At 35.9% G+C, this 18,517-nt stretch overlaps 1 protein-coding gene across 1 annotated transcript; it reads right to left on the bottom strand.

Moving 5' to 3' along the window:
- Positions 1 to 12,254: 12,254 nt before the first annotated feature.
- On the bottom strand, positions 12,255 to 18,104 carry LOC132565321 (GA-binding protein subunit beta-1-like). Its single transcript, XM_060229960.1, has 2 exons — positions 18,030 to 18,104; positions 12,255 to 13,064 (listed from the first exon to the last, which is right to left on the bottom strand). Exon 2 carries the CDS (start codon positions 13,035 to 13,037, stop codon positions 12,384 to 12,386), a length of 654 nt encoding a protein of 217 aa, XP_060085943.1. The 5' UTR covers positions 13,038 to 13,064; positions 18,030 to 18,104; the 3' UTR covers positions 12,255 to 12,383.
- Between the last annotated feature and the right edge of the window lie 413 nt (positions 18,105 to 18,517).

Raw genomic sequence — 18,517 nt, 5'->3', positions numbered from 1 at the left:
CCTTCTTTATCTTTACATCGTCTTTTACTGGTGATATCAGAGACGTATACAACATATATATATGTGTGTCACATAACGTTTATGTTGATATATAGCTAAAAACTTCGAAATGAATAATTTTTTCTTTATAGAATTGTCAAAAAGCGATATATGTCAACTACCTGCAACATAACACTATAGGTCTAAAACCAATTTTAATTAAAACATGTTAATACAGGAAGATATATTCCATGATTTTTCGCCATTTTCAGCCAGTTTCACGTTCCATTCCGGAATAGGTGAAATTAAAATGAGTGTCGTGTTCTTTATGCATTCAACGACAAGCGAGATTCTTTATTTGAATGTTTCGGTAAATGTGACAGTCTTTACTAATATGAAGTGGATTTCCAAATTGAATATTTAATCCTTCACGGTTATTTGCAGTAATACCAGAATTGAAACCGTCATGCTGTGAATGATGAATTCGCTCATTGATGGCTTGCATCTTCTTTAAAGGAATTTCGAAACATAATTAAGAAATGAAATGAAATTCAGACCCTGATAGTCACTTATAGAACATTCAACACTAATTAGTATTGCTAGTATCGGAGAAACAGAGTTAATTTCCTTAACTTTATCCCACGAAAATACCAGACAGTGAAAAATATCGAGGGAAAAACATAAGATTTTTACATAACTCGGGTCCTTAAACTTATCATAGGCGCAACCTACGTGCAGTACACTGTACTGGTCTGTAGACAGAAATACATCAAATTTAATTTCTTGATTCAATTGAGATTAAAATACAAAGGTATACATATCAGGAAAGTGTTTAAGTCTGTTAACAAAAAAAATAAAGTTTTATAATTCTGACATTGAAATGTTAAACCCGTTTTCTAAATAATGTTATCGTATAAAATTGCATCCTAGTCACGTTTTCTTGAAGCTGACTACAAAATAGGAGTGGATAATATCAAACCTACCAAGGAACAGCAAAAAAACTATCATACGCTATAATTAATGTCCTCGTGACTTAATATAGAAAAAAAATTATACCATATTTTATTCTATCAATATCATCGAACGCCTTTTTGGTAACCACACCAGTAATTATTGGTCTCTGGACGCCGTTATCTCCGATATTATGTCAGTTCATTCAACCGTAAGAAGATTACAGCCAAGGTGTCAGCAGTCTTTTCACACCTTTCGGAGGTTACCTGTATTAAAAAGGTGTTTGTACCAAAACACCTGTAATGTTTACAGATATCTGACATTTGTGACTATATCTTTTAAAAGAAGGAATGCTCCGTTAAAAGCTATTGCCTCGACTTAAATGCTCATTTTCTATAAGCCATATATACCGTGAAATTAAATTCAAATATATTGATTGAGTGTTAACGTACTGGAATGACACTGTAATATAACGAATCATTTATCATATAAGATTATCTTGAGCTAGGCAAGCTTTCTATAGCTGTACAGAATATGACAGTTTCAATTAGGAGGAGTATAGGTGTTCGAAATAAGAAGTCAGTCTCTTACACTGTATGTAAAATATTTCCATCAAAATTTGATTAAATATTTAAACAGATATACAAATGAATGTCTGTCTTGGGCTAGAATGTACATATGCTATTAAACATGTGTGTATAATTGTAATGTTCCATGTCCTTAGATGAAACTCACATCCGAAACAAATTTCCAATCTAAGTCCATGGTTTCAACTTAACTTCACTGTGAACTTTTGGAATTAAGGTTGCACCAAAAAGGGGTTCCCCACAGCTGCCACATATTTTGGTGTAATTTTACAGCAACTTTTCAGATTACGCCGATGGTGTAAGCTTAGGAAATATATGCAAAGTTACACCGAAAAAGGTGGCAACTGTGGAGCCAACCACTGACACTTGTCCTGACGTTAAGGTTGTACCAAAATGGCAAGAGTCAGATTTATCCCTGTACGGTAAATTTTCAAACAATCTCATATCTAACAATAAGGGTAGCCATCATCCCTAATCAGTGTAACTATCATCCCTAACCAGTTTTACTATCGTCCCTAACCAGTGTAACTATTATCCATAACCAGTGTAACTATTATCCCTAACCAGTGTAACTATTATCCATAACCAGTGTAATTATTACCCCTAACCAGTTTTACTATCATCCCTTACCAGTTTTACTATCATCCCTAACCAGTGTAACTATTATCCCTAACCAGTTTTACTATCATCCCTTACCAGTTTTACTATCATCCCTAACCAGTGTAACTATTATCCCTAACCAGTTTTACTATCATCCCTTACCAGTTTTACTATCATCCCTAACCAGTTTTACTATCATCCCTAACCAGTGTAACTATTATCCATAACCAGTGTAACCAGTTTTACTTTTATCATCCCTAACCAGTTTTATAACCAGTGTAATTATCCCCTAACCAGTTTTACTATCATCCCTTACCAGTTTTACTATCATCCCTAACCAGTGTAACTATTATCCCTAACCAGTGTAACTATCATCCCTAACCAGTTTTACTATCATCCCTAACCAGTTTTACTATCATCCCTAACCAGTTTTACTATTATCCCTAACCAGTGTAACTATTATCCATAACCAGTGTAATTATTACCCCTAACCAGTTTTACTATCATCCCTAACCAGTTTTACTATCATCCCTAACCAGTGTAACTATTATCCATAACCAGTGTAATTATCATCCCTAACCAGTTTTACTATCATCCCTAACCAGTTTTACTATCATCACTTACCAGTTTTACTATCATCCCTTACCAGTTTTACTATCATCCCTAACCAGTGTAACTATTATCCATAACCAGTGTAACTATCATCCCTAACCAGTTTTACTATCATCCCTAACCAGTGTAACTATTATCCCTAACCAGTTTTACTATCATCCCTTACCAGTGTAACTATTATCCATAACCAGTGTAATTATTATCCCTAACCAGTGTAACTATTATCCCTAACCAGTGTAACTATCATCCCTAACCAGTTTTACTATCATCCCTAACCAGTGTAACTATTATCTCTATCCAGTGTAACTATTATCCCTAACCAGTGTAACTAACATCCCTAATCAGTGTAACTATTATCCATAACCAGTGTAACTATTATTCCTAATCAGTGTAACTATCATCCCTAACCAGTGTAACTATCATCACGTGTAACTATCATCCCTAACCAGTGTAAATCTCATCCTTAACCAGTGTAACTATTATCCCTAACCAGTGTAACTATTATCCCTAACCACTGTGAATATTATCCCTAATTAATGTTACTATCATCTCTTACTTGTGTAACCTGCTGACTAAATCTGACCACACAAGGACATTCTAAAAGGTTTACCAGCTTGCGGTCAAGGTCATCCGCATTCATGACACTCTAAGATGGCGCCCATGTGAAATAGTTGAACGACAACAAATGTTTGCAAGTCAGAAGTATTTTCAGATCGTAGAACATATTATTCCTTCCCAATGATATCGATGTTAGGTAATCGCCAATTGAAGGCATGATAGTAAGGACGAAGTAACCGGTTACGAATAAAGCTCTGCTGGTGTATTTATACACTTTCTATTGTTTACCCTCTAGTATTGAATCTTATGAACCTGGAGCAAACATGAATCGTATAGCAAAAGTCGTTACATTGCACACAAGTTTTGTGTTTTTTTTTTCCATTTTTTGTTTTTGTTAGTTTTTTTTTTATTTAATTCGGATGGAATTTGTCAAAGTTTGAAGCCAGTACACTATAAAAAAATTACAAATACTGTTCGTTATATTACAATTTTCATTAAATACAATACGCAAATCTTTTCTTTTAAGTTCATTGATGGTAGAAGAAGACACTATTTAGGTGCAAAAACATATCTAATTGGGCTTTGTTTTTAGATTGGTTCACAACCAAGAAACTTGAAGAAACAAAATACTTATTCTGGTTGAAAGAAATTTAGTATGTTTCTTGATTTAAAGTGACTACGTTGTATTACATTGATAAATATTCTTAATGTTGAATAATGTGTAATAAATCAATTGGTCCCTGACATACTTCCGGTTTGCGGCTGGTCAGTTTAGCAAAACCCCAGGCCGTGTTCTGAAAGCGTTTGTAGGTCATCTTTAACAGGTAAATGCACAGAATGTCAACAAGTCGAGAACTTACCAGGCTGTTATCAACCCCATAGGGCAATAAGGAAACTGAATTATTCCATCTGATCACATGGTCAAGTAAGGATTTGGGGCAACCATTTGGTCCTTTCATTCCGGGTAGTGGTTTCCAGCTCTCAGAACGATGGATATAAAACTGTTCTTTGTCCTTCTTGTGGTTACAACAGGGTACATTTTGGCACAAAATTTCAATGCATTCCAGGGAGGAGCAACCCAGAACACTAACATAATTCGAGATGTATATGTCCCTATAACCAGGCCCGGAAGTAGTAACGTTGGAGAACTTGTAGACTATGCTCTACTAGGACGTAAGTGACTTCCAATACATCGCTACAAGTGGTCAGAATTTAGCATTTTGTTTTATTTCATGAAGCATGTTCAAATCGGTGCAGGGAACAGACCTGAAAACGTTTTTTGGTTTTGTAGGAATGACCGAGGCCGCAAATATTGAGGGTAGCTGAATGTGACGTAATGACTTGGTGGGAAATTTTATTCTGTGAAATTACCACAGTGCACTGAATTAAAGTTACTTCTTTATTTACTACAGTTGCCTTTTCCGTTCTGTACTTCATCCTGTGTAATGGTACCGGAGATTTGATATCCTAATCGTTCTGCTGAATTCACACTACCGAAGAGTACCAGACAAAAGGTCAGTAAGATCACAATGTTTAGTGACGTCATCAGTGAGAGGAATTATTCACAATACTGAAAAGATTTTTTTTTATTTCGAGGATAAAACAAAACAAAATAAAACTTTTGCTGAAGCCGCGAAAAGCTGTACCATCAGAAAAGAGCAGTTATTTAATTAGACGATTCCTGTTAATTACATGTACGGGTTTGACGTGTTCAATTTTACATGTACAATATATATATCAAGGTGTGTTGAGATATCTACACTTAATTAATACCCTTTTTCAAAACAATCGACGCCTTGATCAGGGGCGGAAACACTTATTTGTTAATATTTGTTTTTCAATGACGTGTTTACCTTTGTATACTTTCAATTGTAGACGCGGTTCACGATTTCACGGCTGTGGAGTGGTTTGTCTGTCTCAGCACCACAAGATTTCCAGTATTCTGTAAAATAAAGTTTACATTTGTCTTTCCTTGTCCTGTTTTGAAAAATTCAACTTATGCTTCGATCAAAATACGAACTCAGAAAGGATATCACACTTCATATCAGTGTTTGCAATAGGTTTAAGTTTAGTTTTAACATCATTTATTGCCGTTAAGCAAAAGAATTGGGCACAAGTTACAATAACATTATTAACGCCCTTTTCTTTAGAAGAAAAAAACAATTACATATACACATTACAAGATGGCTCAAAATAAATATGTACATATTATTTTTAATTGAGAGAGAGAGAGAGAGAGAGAGAGAGATTTACTCAATTTCATGGCTAAACATACATTCATACAAAATACATCTTAAATATATCATTTAACACAATCACACTTATGTTTATTAACATGGAAATAATCATCTTTATAGGGTATATGACATGATTGCCGTGTAAATGGTGTAACCAGTACAGATGAGGACCTAACACTATAAGTGGATCTAACGGAAACTTATCATTTGATCTCCTACTTACCACCGAGATGTACAAACGAAGTCCAATTTGTCATTTTTCAATAAGATGCTTTGGTGATGCGGCTGGTGTAGCAATACACAAGTCTTTACCACAGCTATTAGTGTAAATCATTGCGCCCAAAGCCATTTGTATTTGTATATTGTATAAAAATGCAAATTGTGGAAACAAAATTTTAACCTATTGCTTATATGTATCACACCTTTTCATTATTAATTGAAAAAAAAACGACGTGTTTAAGTATACATGTACTTTGTCTACTGTCTCCGTGTCGGCTACTCAACAACCGGAATTTTTCGCAAAAAAAGAGCTGGCATTTCTTTTCAAAAAATGGGCGTACAGTTTGCTCCCTTTTTAAAAAATCTAATTTTAGGAATATTATTTTCAGGAAATACTCTCCACATGTTAAATACACATTTGCGGATTCGTTGTCAAATATTTGACACTCACCGGTAGGTAATATGGAAAGTTGGATATGTTCAACGCTCGTTGACAGGGATACATAAAGATTTTGTCACTTGATCAAAGTGTTACCACAATTGGACTGAAAATTGACACGACTCTAGTCATCAATGACGCAAAATACTATTATCTTATACCGGCAGATGACCATCTTGCATTAAGAGGGTCTGATGTCTAATGGTCCAAAATTTCGAAAGTCACATTTGTCCGAGAGTCCGATACTCCGAAAACATATTTTTCTTTCTTATATGGTGTAAATCAAAACACATTGTTTAGTTTCAGTTATCTCGAATTTCTGGAAGTTGGTTTAAAACAAATACGTTATCATTGTGATACAGAAGTGCGTATGTAATTTTTTTCGAAGTTCAAAATAAGTAGATTAATAATTTTATATTTATTTTTTTATGTGTCGAAATTTATTCATAAAATAATTGTATAGACTGTATAAAAAGATACAGAAATTGATATTACCTTTTAACAACAGAATGTTACACAGTAGAGCCAATTAATGAATTAAACTGCATCACATACCTGTTTCGTCCTTTTAGGAGTAAGGGACTTTACGAAATATAAGGATTCTGACAATGGAAGTAGTCGCTATATATTATTACCTAGCATAGCAGCAAATAGAATTGATATCAGACTATCAACACATCTGACAAGTGTCCAGAGCCAGACCCGCTAAATGCTACAAGTGACCTTAGTCAATCTGATGACATCGCGGACTGTCGTCGAATTTAAAGAGTTCACCAACCGGAAGTTTAAAAGTGAAAGTAATCATCTAGTCATTGTACACTCAAATATTAGTACTGTGTTAAGATTATACATTATTTTCATCAAACCAAATACGTGTATATGTATATATTTCCACACGAGCATCTGTCGACAGTTATACATATAAATCCCCAGGGACAAAATGGTGTACGAATTATTAGGTAGGGTCCGGATTCGATTCGCATGTTTTTTTTATTAGGAAACGATTGGTTGACATATCCGTAATTCTGTCTGAATCCGAAACTTGTATATTTTTCAATAGATTTCTGAATACCGTTTTCATTTACATGGATAATCTAATACATTTCTAGCAGCTTTTCTCGTGTATTCATGCATTCTTGTACAGTTCTACTGTGTTTTATTAGCGCTTTCTAGAGCAGTGATTTTGTGTTCAATCTGTTCATGGAAATGCAAAAGAAGAAAGGGATAAAAGTTGAAACTGTGGTGACGATTCGGGATTTTTAGTTTACCGAGAGAAACAAAACTGAATTCTTTAAAATCAATAGGTTAGGGCAATAGAGATGAATCTGCATTCTTGTGCTTTCTTTGAAGAATAAGCTGAAGACTAAAAGCGATTTCAACTGAAATACAATGTGAGAACATAATGCTATAAATAAAACTACAAGAGAAAGTTATTTGTGGGTTTTATTAGATTTTACGTCATTTTGGCGACATCTTTGTGTACAATTCATCAATACAAGACATAATTTGAGGTTTCATGAAAACAGAACCACAGACAATGGTATTATCATTATTAACATTCGGAATACCTTGGATGATTGCTGTCATAACAGTTATGACTATTCGATAGATTTCTCCTTTTTAAACAATTACAGCATTTCCTTAAGAGATCAGACACGATAACAATATACATATAATGGTTTGACCGGAATGTTCCGAATTTTATCGGAATGTCCCGAAGTTAAGCGGGATGTTCCGAAGATTACCAGATTGTTCCGAACATTTTTGCATATGACATTGTGATGTTATAACTTCAGCACACACTTGATTCTGAAATAATACTCTGATATTTCTTGGCCACGTGATTAATGCTTTAATGGCCGAATCTACTAAACTGAGAAACCTCACGATGTACCGTCTCAATGTTGTATGAATTTAATAAATATATTGACAAATGGACTACTGCTTTTACATGCCTTTTCATAAATGTATCGTTCATATTGAGATTAATGCATTATTTGAACAGATAAGAAAAACAACCGTAAAAACTTGAACTGGGCCTCTCTCTTTAACATATAAAATTGTATTAAAATCTTCTTCCACAGCAGGAGTGTATCTTAAAAATCTCACCTCGCAGGGTGGTGCAGCCTTGGGCATGCGCAATGTGGAAATTTATTGACATGTCCTAGTGTAGAGTTGGAATTTTGCCACCAGTATCACGCAGTCTTTTGACTTGGTTTTAGCAAGGGAGACAATTGTGATAGATAGAAAATCCCTCAGAGTTTAAATCTTCGGAGACACGACAAGTTTTGCTATCTTAAGTTTTTTAACAGTGAATTTTCCCTGATTCTTGTAACAATACTGATATTTCTTTATAAAATATAACTAAGATTAGTAATTCTCGTAACGTTGAATAAATGTTACTGATAGTGTCTTCTTCATAGAACCACTACAAAACTAGGCCCGTTACTATAACAACAAAATATCACAGAGTGCTTAAATCTACGTCATGGCAGATAATTACGTGATACGTGACTACATGAGTCAAACACGCCTGACCTCTCTCTCTCTCTATTTCTGTCTTTCTCCCCCACCATCACACACTCTCTCTCTCTGTCAACAAATTCAATAGTTCAAATCCATTCTCTGACGAGACAAAGTTCATTTTGTCAGCGTTGACAATGAATGAATATACATAGAAAAAGACAGCTTTAAGTATGTAAAAGTTTAGCTTAAGGTACATTGAACGGGTGCATTTTTCAAGTTGTGCGTTTACAAAGACGTAAAAAATCGGCTTTTCTTTTAAATTTTGTATCTATGTATATAAAATGAGTTTATGAAATAGGTATTGAAACGGATAAATATTACTATATTTGTACTTTTTTTTCAGAATCCTCTTTGCAGCATATTTAATTGAATATCTGAATGAAATAATGTTTAAATCAAACAGGTACTGGCTAAAAATAGGCGCAATTCATCAAAAAGTAAATTACATAGAGATATCTAGGTTATAATGTGTAGATCATATTGAACTAACTGTTTCAGGTTTTAAATACATACATACACATAATTTTATAGAAAAATTAACATACATTCAAATAAAATAAAAATTACATATTACAATTTTTCTCATTTGCATATCATGTAAAAAAACAAATATCGCAAGTTTCATGTCAAACTGAGAACACTTTGCCATCTTGTTTACGGAAAAAGCCGAAGGCTCCTGATACCGGGAAAACAGAACATCAGTTTGATTTAAATATTGTTTCTTCAATAAGTTCTTGACAAAGTTTATGTATTTGCTTGATAAATTTAAGAATTTTCGGAACATTTTTATTTCCCCATGAATGCTTGGAAAGATATTTTGTCGGACAAGATATTTTTGTAAAATCAACGGGTCGGAAGTTCTCATGCTGCGATATAAGTTAAAGCCGATCATGTATATTCTATTTTGTTGGTATTGTTAGAGTTTAAACACTTTCATTACAACAACCATTACCGTAAAGCACTGATGCGATCGCAATTACACACATATCACTCTTAAAGCTTTCAGACAGACACGTGGCCAGGTGTGCTACTCTCAAAACACGGTTACAGGTGTAAGAAAATGCCTAATATAATTTTTTCTCAAATACCTTGCCTTTTTCAAAGCATGAATCCAGCATATTACATCCGTTGCTATGCAAAATTCGAAATGACGAGTGTTGACCCTAGCAACGCAATGCTTCATATCTTATCACTTGTCTTAACAAAATACGACATGTCAGGCGAATCCACGAGGAAAGTTAACATATCATTAATAACAAATAAATCATTTTCTGGACTCTCTACCTGCAGCAGGAGATCTGCGAAGATGATGATTCACAAAAATAGCCATTTTTACAGTATATGGTACAATAAAAACGTACTTTAGAATAAATCTCGATAATCTGTATACTCAATAGGACGATTTTATCAATAATTTGATAAACATGTACAATGTAATTCAACAAATGCTAGTGCTATTATACACGTAGATTTAATAAATGACTTTTAATTTAAATCTGATTGTATGCAACAATGCATGTATATCTTTCTGTACCTGAGTCATGGCGTCTCGAAACGTACGAGTTATCTCCCTTACACATTTTACAAATAAATTTTATAAGTACTTTTGTGTACTTTGGCTATAAAAGATCAGTATTTTGAATATTTAAAAGCTACTTCATCAAAAAACAAATTGAATTTTAAAGACTACAGTACGACCACTGATATATGATAATAAGGGAGACAACTCGTTTTGTCACTAATTTGACTTTAGGAACAGTTAATACTTCATAAACTTCTAACAGCGCATGAGATGGGGTATATACATGTAAGATAAAAGTTTTAAAATGACATTGTGAGGTATATCACATGCTATAATTAATCTGTTATATAATCCGACATCCGGATAAACGAAACATTTATATCACATACTTACAACAGAGTGCGTTTTATTGATAACTATGGTTAGGTACTCGACTCATTTCATACGTGATCATGTTAATTTTCATGCTTCAGAGGTTGCTCCTCGGCACATCATTTTTGCATCAAACATATCATTTTTATCCCTTTAACCTTATCATGAAAATCCGGATAAATCACATGATGTACAAATAGTGCATGTATCACAGCAAACAGTACTACTACTGAATACTCATATAAATGCAGAACCATGACATCTTGTACACCCGTTATTCTGAATTATATCGATATTCCAGACACCAATATTCGGGACGCTTCCATTGCATAGCTGACTCTGTTTCAGATGGTTTTCAAATTGAATATAGAGTCGTTGTTGTATCCGGAATAGCGAATTAGCGGGGATCTACCAATAACGGATAAACAAGGGTCCGGACTAGGGAGGGCTGTATTAATCAGGATCCACGTTTATGACGGTTTAACTAACAAGTATTACAAATATGTTTTATATTTTGCATTAAAGCCCTCAAGTGACGCATTTTTTTCACTTTAATTGTTTTTTAATAATGTAATAAAAGTCGAAAAACTGTGTTTAAATAATATTCCAAACGGGTTTAAGAGACTGGTATATGAAATAAGGGCATCAGTCTTATTTACAAGTGAAACAATTTAGACTTTAGGACGAATACGCTCAATTGCGGCTTCGTTCCGCTGTTTTCCCATAGACAATTCAATGGTAATAAATTCCTGCATGAAATTATCATCCACTGATAAGTATAGTTCTCAGTATATTGCACCTTTGATAACAACGAATATTTTAACATTATTCAGCACTAAATATGAAAAAAGCATCACGCATTTAAATGTATCACACAACCATTAGATCAGTGTTATAAGTCACGAACAAAGGCACTTCACCATTGGCAGCGTGAATTTAAGGCACAGACGTAGATTCATATATACACAGAATTGCTTATAAATATACTCTAGTTTCGAGATTTCGGATATCGTGAATTTTCAGGTGCACTGCTGGTGAATTAGCTCCTTTATCAAGACGAAATATAACTTGAATTAATGGATACTTTGTAAGGCCTGTTTGATAAGTTGATGTATGCATATACTTATATCCCATATCAGTACAAAAACATCGACATTTTCACTGTAAACATATATACATCGCAGTATTTCGACTCCAGTCTATATTGTGTAGTGATCTGGGAGCATTGACTAATCCATTCTATTAAGACGTCACACATAAATAACACATAATTCTAAGACTAATGAGAAGCTTTCCCAAACAAACAAAAAAATGACAAAACTTATAAAATGAAATTAGAATCGAATACAAATTCAGGAACAGAAATGAATGAATGAGATAAATAATTTGACAGGGTTTTCTTCAAGATTATACCGTAATATGAAAAACTACTAACACGAATGTCTAAAAATTACCATGTGGGTAAACTCATCTTAAGATATAAATACACGTATGTTCTGTAATTTAAGATAGGCAAAAATCAGAAGTTGTAGAAGGAAATATTTCAACTTAAAAGATTCTCAATCTTCTTCTTTAAAATTGTGAATACAAATGTTTAAAAAAATTGTATTGCAAAATATATGAAAATATAATGAAATATGAATGACAGCAATTTGATAGGACAAATCTGGTGTATCACATCTCGCACACTTATCATGTTCAAGTTTTAACATTTAAATTTCTATACAATTGTTTACACATGATTGTAAAAACACAGCATGTCACGTGACTATTACCGGTGGTTACTGTTTTTCTGATTTCCGCCTTTGTCCAACAAACGGAAGAAAGCAGAATGGTGAGGAAGGAATGCCGTCAACTGAAGCTTTGTGCTCCGGGTCACACAAACTGACGTCAGCACCTGCACGTGCGAGTTTTTTCACAGCGAGCGTGTTATTAGCTCGTGATGCATAGAAAATTGGTGTCCTTTCTGTGTTGTCTTTCTTGTTTACAGCAGCGCCATTGGCGAGGAGAATGTCAATTATGCTGACGTCACCACGGTGAGAGGCTAAGTGCAGTGCGGAACAACCGCCGGGAAGTCCGTCCGGTTGTCCCATTTCCATATCCACCTCAACGCCTGCCTTCAAACTAAGTTTAACAAGTTTCCGACAGCCACGCAAGGCAAATGCATGAAAAGGTGTCCAACCTTCAACATCTGTTGTGAACACTGTCTTTGCATAATCTTTTCTATATTTTATTAAATCCTTAATGTGTTCCGTGAGAGCTTCCTCATCCCGCTTCAGCATACCCATCATAGAGATTGCTTCATTTTTTGGGTCGACTTCCAGCACCTGGTTATAAGAAAGGTCAGAAACCAGGCTTCTCGAGTTCCTCTTATCATTGTCGGACATGAGTTTGGGTTTCTTTGGCCTGCGTGTCAGTGTAGTAATACTCAGCATTTGGCTTATCGAGATGCTTTATACAGCCTGCGGATGAGAATAAATTCGATATTTACAAAATACTTACATGGTAGTGTGTGTGTGCTGGATGAGGAGGTTTTATTTCATTGTTATTCACACTTTTAAATGTTATTTTGAACTGATGAGCTGCAAGGCTCAAAGTAACAAAACATCAAATTAAATTGTATCCCAAGGAACACTTTCCAGGTATTACAGACACCCGAGGTTCCACCTGTACTCAGGTGTGCCGAGTCTAATCAGCGTAATGATGTTGTAATCAGAATTCGATTTACCATCTATACATGAAAAAACTTAAACCGCATAATTCACGGACAGTTGTCAGAGGGAAGGATGTAGACCGCGATGAATGATAGGGCGTGTATGTGTGTGTGGGAGGGGGAGAGGTTAGGGCTTGAGGGCGGGGAGAGATGTGAGGTGATAGTGCAAGGAGGATGCTAGAGTGTGGATAGGGGTGTGAGATGGGAATTAGGGTGTGGTGAGATATGTGGTGTGAAGGTGCGGGGGACAGGCTAGGGTGTGAGGGACAGGCTAGAGTGAGGGGTGTGTGATTAGGGTGAGGGAAGGGGGAGGCCAGGGTGTAAGGGACTGGCTAGAGTGAGGGGTGTGTGATGAGGGTGAGGGAAGGGGGAGGCCAGGGTGTAAGGGACTGGCTAGAGTGAGGGGTGTGTGATGAGGGTGAGGGAAGGGGGAGGCCAGGGTGTAAGGGACTGGCTAGAGTGAGGGGTGTGTGATGAGGGTGAGGGAAGGGGGAGGCCAGGGTGTAAGGGACTGGCTAGAGTGAGGGGTGTGTGATGAGGGTGAGGGAAGGGGGAGGTCAGGGTGTAAGGGACTGGCTAGAGTGAGGGGTGTGTGCTGAGGGTGAGGGAAGGGGGAGGCCAGGGTGTAAGGGACTGGCTAGAGTGAGGGGTGTGTGATGAGGGTGAGGGAAGGGGGAGGTCAGGGTGTAAGGGACTGGCTAGAGTGAGGGGTGTGTGATGAGGGTGAGGGAAGGGGGAGGCCAGGGTGTAAGGGACTGGCTAGAGTGAGGGGTGTGTGATGAGGGTGAGGGAAGGGGGAGGCCAGGGTGTAAGGGACTGGCTAGAGTGAGGGGTGTGTGATGAGGGTGAGGGAAGGGGGAGGCCAGGGTGTAAGGCGACGGCTTTGGTGAAGAAGTTGATTGCATTTCATAATTCCTGAAATAATTAGATGTAGAACGATTTCTGTCGAGATTGAGCTATACCGTCACGGTACAGTAATTCTCATTTAAATCCTTTTCTACGCGGTAAATAATATACAGAATCAATGACTCCGGGCCATTTTGTTCTGATCAAAGAGGGTTTCCCAAACAGCGTGTGCAATTAAGATAAATATATACATACCACTGTTTGAACAAAAAATGCCTAAATTGGATTTAGGTGTGAATTACCACTACGATAATCATAGCTTAATACATCCTCTATCAATTTACATTAAATCAGCGGCTGTTTACATAGAACCGAGGATTTTAAGCTTGATAGGCTGTGGGTGTATTTATTAACAAATTATGTGGTATAATTATGAGAGAATGAGAATGAGGTAAATGTACACAAGTAATCCACAGAAGAGTTGTATGCCTTCGGGTTACTCTCCTTTGCCGACTTATCTCCCTTTGTCAATGACAAATCCACTTTTTCAACTTTACAAATATTATCCACGTGTTGAGATAACTCTGTCTACATAACACAGAGGCTAAATGTTTATTTTACCTTGCGAAGACTATAAACAGCTGTTTTTGTGAACTGAACAGGCCTACGTCGCGCCTTCATCAACAACCACGCAATATAAAATCGAGGAGGCCATACATTCAGTGGCGATATTAAAGCGTGTGTTAGTTTGATTTTTCTCTCGGAAAACACAGAAATTCATATCTGTTATATATATATATTTCCGACATATATCTATCCTTCATTTTCACAGCCTATTAACATAACTTTTGTCAAAAATCACGTGATGCAGTCCAATCGAATAGGAAAATATAAATGTCATTTTTTAATAAACTGAATTACCCCCCCCCCCTCTAGCCAAAGAATATCACTCTAATGGACATTATTCTACTATAGGAGTAACAAGGAACGGTGTTAACCCCCTCCCCCAATCCCAACCCATAGGACACTATACCAGAGCTAACACCTCATCTTTTTCGGTCAGTGAGACATTTAAAAATATTCTCTGTAAGTAATGAATTTTCTTGACATTTAAATAGATCATCACGACCAGGTGTGTTGTAGAAGTGGTGGCCAGCGACGTATAATACAGATACGTCATTTCTTTAGGTAAAAAGAACGTTAAAAAAGTTTATAAAACAGAATTTTAAAAACTACATTGATCTCGTGTGTTCCTCCTACAGCACCTGTTGGTAATGTGCTAGAACTGTTTTTTTTTCAATATAAAATTACAAATACAGGCTGATAAAATTATCAATTTCAGTTTTTTGATTTAATATAAACATTAAATACTCGTATATCATCATATATAGACGTACTTTATAAGAATTCAATTATTTTGGTATTTGAATTGCGAAATACTTTGTATACAGATCGAATATATCGAAAATCTTCGTTCCTATTTGCGCGTAGTGAATTATCCTCAAGTAGTAGGATCGATGTACAGATAAGATCTTACCGTATATAACCTGTATTCCATATCCAGTACCACAGTCATGGCGTCCGATCGACAATTAGCTTATACATTTTTAAAAAGTATTCACCGCCACCTAACTGCTCCAGACAGATGAACTAAAATGTACACATTCTGTCATGCGTGTCCATTGTTTGAACATCAGACTGCGCACAGCTTTACACACGCGGAGTAACCGTCACATATATAGTTAAGCATTACTTTAATCTGTTCACGATTGATCTTATGTATGAGAACAGGTTGGGATTATCCAAAGACTGACCACGCTACTAAGAATATTGGTACCGGCCCCGTTCGTGACCCTAGTCTGCAAACTTGACTGACCCGTCGTCTTGGTGATTACACAACGAACATCGAGCTGGGCTTCATATACCTATGTATTGGTCCACGATCAGGTCACACATGTTTAACGAACGACATAGCCAATTATACTGGTATTGTACCGACCCATGACGTCATTCACATTTTAACACAATCAGAATTCAATAAATGTAACGGTACATATACGTTTCACATGTTGTTAGCCTACATTTAGTCAGTTGAACCGATTACACCACACATCAAGTGCTCACAATAAATATATAATCACGGTTTCGTCTTTATTTATACAGCTTATTTTTATTTTATAGGTCCATAAAAGCAATATTTATTGCTTATAGTCGGTAGCTACCATTTACTGGTAGTACTCTGCGAACCGATCGATATTTAAATCGACCGTATAATGGCAAGCGGCCGACATGAATACCCTGTGCGCAGGACGGCGAATCTGATCTTTGCTACTCTACTACTATTGTTTGTGTTTGGTAGTCAAAATATATCTACATATCAATGGAACAAAGGCTTTTCATCGGGTACAGCATACACGCAACTATGTTCGAGGTCGCATGAACTTAATATGTTGTGACTTAGCAATCATGCTTGCATTATATTTTTTTAATCGTGACGATTTAGCCATCATACGGGTACTTTGCAGCTCCATATCGCGATTGTCAAATTCTCCAACTTAAAACTTTGCATCAAAGCAAAATTATACACGCTTAAGGTCAGATGATGTGTTACTTTCTATATCTGTCCTTTCCGCGATATTTAGCCACAATGAAAGGAAAACCCAACATGAGTGGTCATATTAAAAAGAATCTTATTCTGTTCTCACACATGTCTTAACATAGTGAAAATGCCCAATACAAGTCTCTTTTGACCATGAAATTTCGACACGGAAGTGCCTTTCACTGCCGACACAAACGTATGACGTCATGCGAGTATTTCGATATTTGTGACACGAGCGTGAACAACGATTCTATGAATACGAAGATAAAATGCTATTCATAATTGGAGTGACATTTGTTATGTCAGATACCAATACCTAACATCATTTCTTTACAAAATAGAGAGACGGCACGATACATTTGATTTAATCACATTCAATACTCAACTTTAGCCACTAAACACTACTAAAACAACGAAATATTGGATATTGTATCCCTCAGAGAAATGAAACTTTGGATCTCACTCTCGCGAAAATTGGATTAGATATTCCTTTTGGGATTTAAAACTTTCACAAGAGTTTATTTAGATCTGACCTCCAAATTTTCTATCGTGGTTCAAAGCTATATTTCAGGTCCATTTATTTGAGAATTGTGCATATTTTGCAGGGAAATGACTAGGTTTTAATTTGGCTCGGGCGAATGATAGGTTCTCATCATCTTCCGCCTGATACGCTGTCAATGTCACTTTTGAATCACAATTGTATAAAGTCGCTCAGCGTTCAAACTATTAACAGGACCTACTTTTTATCTCCGGTAATGTACGGAGACCGTCACAAGGAAGCTCTACTTCGTGGTATACTTAAACTTAACACGTTTACGGAAGTTCATCTGACTGAAACATATCATTTAATTTCTCCATCCATGAACAAAATCTGAGAAACAAATATTGGATTGTACCATCTTTGGTATCCATTGAGTAATTATACAATATTATAAAAGTTCATAAAAAAATCAACTACGAACGTATTATATACAAGTAAAACAGCATTATACATCCCTGGCACGCCTAGTATTCTACGTGAAACATCGAGGAAAAATTTGGAGTTTTAGTCTTAGTGGCTACCGGAATTAGAAACAAAACAAAAGTGAATTACGAATAAGAGGGCTAGTCTTGGCGTCCATCTTGTATTTTGATGTTGACTTCAAGCATGAAAAGATTTTCGGAAAAGTATTATGGACGACGGAGAAATACAGGCTTGTTAAATTTATTCGGAGAAATTTGGGCACCCGCCGATTATAAGATAAGAGAAAATCCCGAAAGGATACAAACCTTACACACTGTAAATATTTGATCAAGTTGTGGTCACTCAACTAGAGGTTCGGACATCCTTCAAGTCATGATTGTTGTCGATGCCAACTGAAACACAAGCAAATGTAAACTGAAAACTTTAAAACACACAAATCGGTCTAAATGTTTAGGAACGCTATCAGGTCACCAACTTCCAGCAAAACATTTATTCACTGAAATAAAACCTTGTTCATATACATGTAAGGTCTTAGCCGTTGCGATCTTTAACACACATACACACACACACACACACACACACGGACACAAACAAACACAGCTATGATGACGTATTCATGGTGACCACTAGTTGTAATTTATTGTACACGTGTTACCTACACTGGAATTATTGCACCATGATAAATAATTAAACAAAAGCGTGTACCTGAGCTATATAAGTAAAAATTTTAGAACTAGGAGATACCATTTTACAGAAATGATTGGTATTTAAACGCAACCTACACACAAGTATC

Source organism: Ylistrum balloti, unplaced genomic scaffold (assembly GCF_031769215.1).
Source record: "Ylistrum balloti isolate Yb309-2 unplaced genomic scaffold, AGI_CSIRO_Ybal_v1 Utg369712, whole genome shotgun sequence".
Lineage (NCBI taxonomy): Eukaryota > Metazoa > Mollusca > Bivalvia > Pectinida > Pectinidae > Ylistrum > Ylistrum balloti.
This window is presented reverse-complemented; position numbering and strand designations above follow the sequence as displayed.